The 8,240-nt window shown below is 31.9% G+C and overlaps 1 protein-coding gene across 1 annotated transcript; it reads left to right on the forward strand.

The window, feature by feature from the left end:
* Window positions 1-263: 263 nt before the first annotated feature.
* Window positions 264-5,830, forward strand: LOC139502208 (translocon-associated protein subunit gamma-like). The gene is made up of 5 exons (XM_071291634.1): window positions 264-480; window positions 1,385-1,511; window positions 1,970-2,062; window positions 4,442-4,573; window positions 5,487-5,830. The coding sequence occupies exons 1-5, from the start codon at window positions 342-344 to the stop codon at window positions 5,551-5,553; spliced, it is 558 nt and encodes a 185-aa protein (XP_071147735.1). The 5' UTR covers window positions 264-341; the 3' UTR covers window positions 5,554-5,830.
* The last annotated feature ends 2,410 nt before the right edge of the window (window positions 5,831-8,240 follow it).

Here is an 8,240-nt window from a genome sequence, read left to right on the forward strand (position 1 = left end):
AGCGGTTCCAGAGATATTAATTATAATACACCAATTTTTCACTTCCGCGTTTTCCACTTCCGCGTTTTAGACCCTCCCATAAAAATGCAGCTATAATAAACGTTCATTCAGCTAAAAAAAATTGTTAGTTAATTTTTTTTAAAGGTAGACATATCAATGGTTTTATCCTTGTTAAATTTGATAGTATTTTCCTGGTTAAAAATTAAAACAAGTTGTGCTGGCCTCGGGCACCGGCTTATGACACAAGTTGTCTACCTTTGTGACGTTCTTTTATCTGACGCGTGTACAAATTCACAGTCGAACCGGTCAGCGAAAGTGCCACATCACAAACATAAGCGAAAATGTCAAGCAAGACAGCAAAGAATAAACAGTTGACTAAGGAAGAAGAACTTCTCCTTCAAGATTTCAGCAGAAATGTATCAACCAAATCTTCAGCTCTGTTTTATGGGAATGCTTTGATCGTGTCAGCCATCCCAATATGTAAGTCCAACAAATATTTCTCATCTGACATATTTAAAAAAAAAATAGATCAAAGATCATACATAACTAAACAGATGTTATGTCTACCTATAGAAAAATCCCGTCTATTAAAAGTTTAACACGCAAATTCGCTAATCTAGATCGACTGACTGAGGTGTATAATGTCAAAATACATTTTGACCCTCCCCTTTTTTCAATGATAATTTAATATCCTGGGAAAACTTTTCTGAAGCTGATAGAGTACATCTTGTTTATGTCATTATGAAAAAAAATACCCCATAAGTCAGAAGGAAATAAAAAAAGTATTGGCAAACATATTGAATCACGATTCACAAGTTCATTTTTTTGTCAATCACCATTCACAGAAAATAAATTTCCATGATCACGGATCACGAAAATATTAAACAAAAAAAATCTGTAGAAAAACGGACCACAAAGAACGAAAATAACCTATCAGGCCCCTCCTTAATTTGATTGTAATAGTTATTTAATTTGAAATGATCCTCTTTTTGCTACTCAGTCTCTGTGGCTGTCTTTTGTTTACCATATGTTTTTTTTCTTTTCATTTTTAATTCGGTATTTTTAGTTTTATACTTATTAGTTGTTTCAGTGTTAATTAATATAACTAAAAGAAATAAAAACAAAGGCAAGTTATGTACATGTAGAACAATTTCATTGCATTTATTGTGCCATGTTTAAAAGCTCTTGCATGTAATATGTTGTATTCAAGGTATGTTTTGGAGAAAACACAAATAAAATTTATACCATTGTGGTATTTTGTTTTGCTTATTTATTGTTTGTAAATTAATTTTTTATAGTTTGTTTGTTTGTTTATATTTTGTATTCAAATTATTCAATTCTGGGATTTTGTTTTAGTTATTGAGATTTTATTCTTTACATTCAGGGTTGTTTTGGAGAATTCACCAGATGGATTTATACCAGTCTGGGATTTTGTTTGCCATTGGAACCATCATTAGTACATACTTGGTAGCTCTTGCTTACAAAAATGTCAAGTTCGTTCTTAAACACAAGTAAGTACTATAAGACCCATATATTAGTCATTGATTTATCTTTTCCCCTTTCCATGGAAAAATATACAGGTAATTGAGTAAAATTGGTTTCCTAGACTTAAATTCAAAATCTGCAGTCTAAAGAAAAAGTTGTATTTATATATTATGTAAAAAAGTTTCATAAAATTTCAGGAAAAAAGGATCATTAATTTTTACTTGCCTTGCACGTCAGAAAATAGAAATCAAAATAGACCATTATAATGTAGGTTTTGTAACCCACCTGATTTTATAAAATGATATGTTTGATAGAAAAAAGACAACGAAGTTTATAACATTTTTTAAATGAAATTTTTATTTGTTAACTTTTTTGATAAAAACATTGATAGGAACAAACATTGAATTGGGTACATGCTCAATAATATAGCATACAAAATCTTATTAATCCTTCACTTATAATATGAATCATTGTAACTTTTCAGGATTGCACTAAAGAGGGAAGATGCTGTTTCCAGAGAGATGACAAAAAAGTTTGCTGATGACAAGAAAATGACCAAAAAAGAAAAAGATGAGAGGTTTGTAATCATTTCATGTACAAGTATGAGAGGTTTGTTATCATTCATGTACAAGTATGAGAGGTTTTGTAATCATTTCATGTACAAGTCTGAGAGGTTTGTAATCATTTCATGTACAAGTCTGAGAGGTTTGTAATAATTTCATTTACAAGTATGAGAGGTTTGTAATCATTTCATGTACAAGTATAGAATTGCTGATGCTTCTCTTATCTAGATTTTTATCTAAATTTAAATCATTTAACTTAGGAAGAGTCTTCTAAATCATAAAAAAATATATTGTGTACAGTAAATATGTTATTTGCTTTTCTAGATGGTTACTATTACCCCATTTTACTAAGTACCATATATAAAAAAATATGATAGGGTAGGATTGCCAATGAGACAAATTTCGACTAGAGACCTAATGACCTAAAAGTTTCGTCACTAACTTTAAGGCTTCAAAAATGTGCAAAACACATACCTCATAGCAAGCTATTTACAAGGTCCAGACATAAGGCCAATTAAAATTAATTGATAGATTTTCATCCCCGCCCGCCCCTCTGAAATCGTCCCGCCCCGATTTTTTTTATTTTATAAAATTTACGATTTACGGATTTTGTTCGTTTCCGTTACCGATAACCGTTAAAATTTCGTTTCATTTATGACTTCCTGTTTCAATTTTCGGTTTTGTACCTCAAGTAAATCTAATCAAAATGATTGTCGACATATTCTGCTGCTCTATGATGACAACATCATCTTTCGAGAGTAAAAACTGATAACGATAATGACGTGAAATATTCGTTCCGAGAAAAACGCTGTGTCCTAGACCACAAATCGCGGTGTGTCACAAATTTCTGTGATTAGAAAACTGGATTTTTTTAGGCAATAACTTTGTGTCAGGAAGTTTAAATGTGAAAGATATCCAAAGCGCAATAATCGTGGAACTCATTGATACAGAAAACATGACTGGATTAAAGATATTGAAACACAAATACGAACTTGTTTATTGAGTTTAAAAAGTCGACTAACATACGCTTTTTATTTACAGAAGCCCTTAAATTTTACCCATGACTGTCTTTTCTTGTTGATTAACACAAAATGTCCCAATATCCCCAAAAGGGTCATTAAGGAAGCTGGCTTGTCATGTTTTGGAATTTTGGTCAGATTTTCGGAATCCTCTGGTTTTATCCATGGGAATGCATAAACAAATTTTGCCCGGTGACCCCCATTTTTCTTTTTATAATTCTTCTACATGTATAGTTTTAAGCTGTCTGTTAAAGTCTTTTAAAATTTTAATTACTTTTTAATAGTTTTTGAGGACTTTAACTTGTCAACGATAAAGTTATGAAAAGTCAAGAGAGAATATTTTCCCGCCAAAATTTCAATGGCTAATATATCGAAAACCAGCTCGGCAACATATATATTTTTTTTGCTCTATCGATTCCTTTATTAATACCCTATCAATATAAACTAGTCTTTTGAAAAGTTAATTACTTTGAAACTGAGAAGCGAACTCCCTTAAACAACAACTTCTTTTTTTTTTTATTAAGTTCACATGTGTTTTACATGGTAATTATATTTTCATCTTGCATAAATGCATAAGTACAGGCCTATTATTTTAAACACTGTTTGAGTTTTCATTTTACTCTGTACTCATAATAATTGTGTTGCATACCAATGCATTTGCTTCATTTTATGGGTATTAAAAACAATCGTTTAGGAACCCAAATACATTTGGTGTAGAAAGTCCAACCGAAGAGAGCATTTCTACACGTCTTTGTTGTTTAGTTTCTAAAGCCGCAATTAGAGACATTTATTTTAGGATTAGAAAAATAATGTAAGATTCCTCATACCTGTGTATACATGATATAAGCTTATTATTACACTTGCATACATGAAGAACTCGTCACAAAATGGTTTCATATGAAATAAAATTTAAAAAATAAAATCCTCCCACCCGCCCCATTTTTTCAGAAATTTGGATGAAAATCTACTAATTAATTTTAGTTGGCCTAACAAATGTAAAACAATTCAAACAAGAACACTTACAGCCTGATTAATGTGCAAACACTAAAAAAAATATAATATGATATTCAACAACAAATGACCCTAACAATTTCAGGAACCTGACTTGGGACAGGCACATACAGAATGTTGCTGGGTTAAACATGTTTGCATATAGGATTAATGCAGTCTTCACGCTGAGTGGCAGCCCAGGCTAGTTAAATTGCTCTCGGTCCTGTAAAAATCATATCTACAGGCCAACAGAATCTAACTAAAAATTTTCAAAACTTGAGCTCCGGGCCTGTAGATTTAAAAGATCGTCGTGAAGACTGTTAATGTATGCTTAAACATGTTTATTTGAACTGCTAATTCTTATTGCATGTTTTATACTTTCAGGATTCTATGGAAAAAGAATGAGGTTGCTGACTATGAAGCCACAACATTCTCCATCTTTTACAACAACGCCCTCTATCTGGCACTATTGATTGTCTGCTCCTTCTACCTCCTCAGGAGTGTTGGACCTACATTGTATCCTTTATATGATTATATCTACTTGTGACTGCCCATGGTTTATGGCATATTTTACCACGGGTAGGGGTTATCTTTGTGAAAATTTTAACCCAAAGTTAGCATAAAGAAGAGTGAAGGGGATGGCTCTGAAATTAAATGAAAATAAAATTAAAAAAAAAAAATCCTAATTTTCTAATTAAATAATACAGATACAGTGTGCTGCAATGGATGAGAGTTCTCTCATTGGCACTCATACCACATCTTATTTCTATTCACGTATATTTTAACACATTAAATATATTTTTTATTTAAGAGTTGTAATTCTAACAGATTCTATCATCATGATCATTGCCTGATGCCATCAAAGTAGTACATAATATTGGAGATAACTCTGTAAAAATCAGCTGAACGTTTTAACCATTTTATAATGTTTTTAGGGAATATCAAGCTTCTCAATGCAATGATCAAAATTAATGTCAAACTGCTATATAACCATGATAACCAATGATATTCTTCGAAAAAGTGTGTGGTTCAAGAATTTTGAAACTTTCGTATTTTTGACAAAGGGTCAAAATTTTATTAAAATTTAAACAGCCAAATTGATTTTAGTCGGGTGTTGAAAACATACATGTTACCAAGGATAGGCACTTGAAAAATAAAGATACTAATTTTAAAGACATAAAATTCTTTTGACAGAAAGTGAAAAAAATATTTTAAGTCGAGACTATTTTAGTATGACATGCAATCAATTTTATTGTCACCACTAATTGGCAATTTTTGAAGCCATGACAAAACAAAGCAAGAAAACGAAATAAAAATTTGATAAATGAAAAACTTGGACTCATCTAAATTCTTAGAATCTTAAAATGCAAGGTTGGAATAGTCTAGTAATTTACAAACATGAAATGTATATTTCCTTAACTTGCAACAGTAACTATTTAGCTTCAGTTGGTCTAGCAGCAGGACTTTTAGCTTTGTTTTCCACCAGCACTAAATGAATGGTGGCCCCAATGATGGATGACATTAACATTAACACACCTGACGACTCAGTGGTTACCATGACAACAAAGCTCGTCAGCAGAAAGATCCAGACATCCATCTTAAGGGAACAATTTTACTTAAAGCATATTTTATTTTGCATAGAAAAATATTGTGTAGATTTTTTTGATTATTTAAAAATTGACAAAAAGGCATTTTTAAGAAGAAAGAGAAAGAAATTATTGTATTTTGGTTTAGTTTAATCAATTTGTTTTTTATTAAATATCTACCAAACAATGTTGTTGTTTACATTCATGTCATGCAAAATTCATTGGTTTCTCTGATAACATATATATACTCGTATGATTATTGGATGTTAAAGTTGAAACATGCTAGGCTGTTTTCAGAGGGAGCAGCAAGCCCTTTTCTGAGTGCCACCCTGTGCCCTTTTTACAGGGGGCACTGCCTTTTTTGAAGATCGATAATTTGGATGATCCGCTAATTACCTAATTTGACCTGGCGAAAAGTTTGACTGTTTACGACCCCAAGCTAATCAACAGTTACAGCTGGTGTCATAATCTGTTGTTATAGGTAATATCTTTATTGGATGGTGTTATTAATGATCATCAACATTAATTCATTTAAATAGAATCAGTCAGTCTGCAATTATCTTTGAAGAAATGTACATACTTGGGCACAATTTGCAATGTTTACCATAGTTTCATGGAGAAAACGTAATGACAGAAAGTTGAAAACCACAAACAACTTGTGGAAGGCATCGTTTTACATGTTCTCTGTGAAATAAATAGCAAATTTAGACGTATTTGTCACTGACTGCCCTAATTTTTCATATGAAAATAACAAAAACGGTCACCATATTGTTGTTCATATTTACATCTTCTACGTACTGTTTATAATCCTCCAAAGAAGGAGCACACCAGAATAAAGAAAGATAACTCAATCTGATTTTTGAGTAACCCACTTATTATATTCTAAAATATGTCTACATACTTCTTGCTTAAGAATTATATATGTTTAAGTATTTTGAGTTATGGGAAAAGTTAAAGAGGTTCTTAGGAGCAGTGTTGGTAGGGTGACTTGGTCATCTTTTCTGTTTTCTTTATTTTTAATACAAATTTTCACTGTTGCTATATCCTAACATCGTGCATTTACTGAACATAGCTGTTTTGTGCTGTATTGCCATTAAGCACAGCAGAGGTAGAATGGTGAAACTGGTAAAGTGTATCAGACCATAGAAACAGAATGAAACAGGACATCTTTCAAAACATGCTGCATATAAAGCTTAACTGTGCCAAGCAATGATTTAAAAACTTGTGTGACAAGCTGCTTGACAAATTTTTCAACCTAAAAAGTAGAAAGATAGAGTTCTATATGGGCTAACTGTGTAGTTCTTGTATAACCAGTGAATTTCAACGAATAAACACAATATTTGATTAATATTTATATTATCATATCACAAGTTAAATGCCCTTTTTCAGGATTGGTAATTGAAATCCTAGCTGGAACACTGACAAACATGAGGCTTAAATTGGTATTTGCTGCATCTCAACAATGCACACACAATTAAGTTGAAAGAGCAAAGCCTCAAGCCAGTAAAGGAGGTTTTATTTGATAAGGGCAGAATTTTTATATTCCCTCCTTCCATCTTTGAACCATCAAAAGAGTTTTTGCTCCTCCTGAGTGTTGGTTAAATGTTAGATGGAAGACCCAGGTGTCTCAAGAATGCTCTTGATATGCCTAGTAAAAGTAATGAATACATAAACAATGTGCAAACGTCCCAAGTAGGGTGCATGTTATTCAGTGGGTGTTGTTGGCCTAATATTTTTGTTTTGTCTCAATAAAATTGAGAATGGAAATGGGGAATGTGCCAAAGAGACGACAACCCGACCATAGAGCAGACAACAGCAGAAGGTCAACAATAGGTCTTCAATGCAACAAGAAATTCCCCACTTGGAGGCGTCCTTCATCAATGTTGGTTTGTTCATTTAAAATTTTGCACATTTGTAGTCTGGAATTTAAAGCTGACTGCACAGTATAGATTTACTGTAGTCAACTATACTTTGAACTAATGAGGATAGTTTTTTTCATTGGCAATAGTACCATATCTCTTTATTTCATATAAAATGGGTAATTGGCCAATAAATGAAAGACTTTAAATATGCAATGCAATGAGACGGCAACCAAATGACAAAAATCACAAAAATACTAAACAAGGAAAATTCAAAACAGAAAGTCCATAATCAAATGGCAAAATCAAAGGCTTATTGTCATATTCCTGACTTGGTACAGGCAGTTTCTTATGTAGAAAATAGTTTATTGAACCTGGTTTTATAGCTAGCTTAACATCTCACTTATATGACAGTCGCATCAAATGCCATTATATTGACAACAATGTGTGAACAAAACAAACAGACAGTCACATAATAGGTAATTCTGTCAAAAATAGGGGTTCAGCATTCAACATTATGTTATAATCCTAAATACCATAAAACTAACAAATATGTAACAAAGAAGCACAAAAAGGCATATAGACAAAGCACATAAGCAAAAATGAAAGGCAAGAATGCAAAATTTTACAAAATGATTATTACATCTTTAAGTTCAACATATAAAGGGCAGTTGAATGATCATTCTGTGAATATGAATGACTATAAGTGTGGTAATTGTTATCTTTATAATATGAATT

Source organism: Mytilus edulis, chromosome 13, assembly GCF_963676685.1.
Source record: "Mytilus edulis chromosome 13, xbMytEdul2.2, whole genome shotgun sequence".
In the NCBI taxonomy this organism is placed as follows: domain Eukaryota; kingdom Metazoa; phylum Mollusca; class Bivalvia; order Mytilida; family Mytilidae; genus Mytilus; species Mytilus edulis.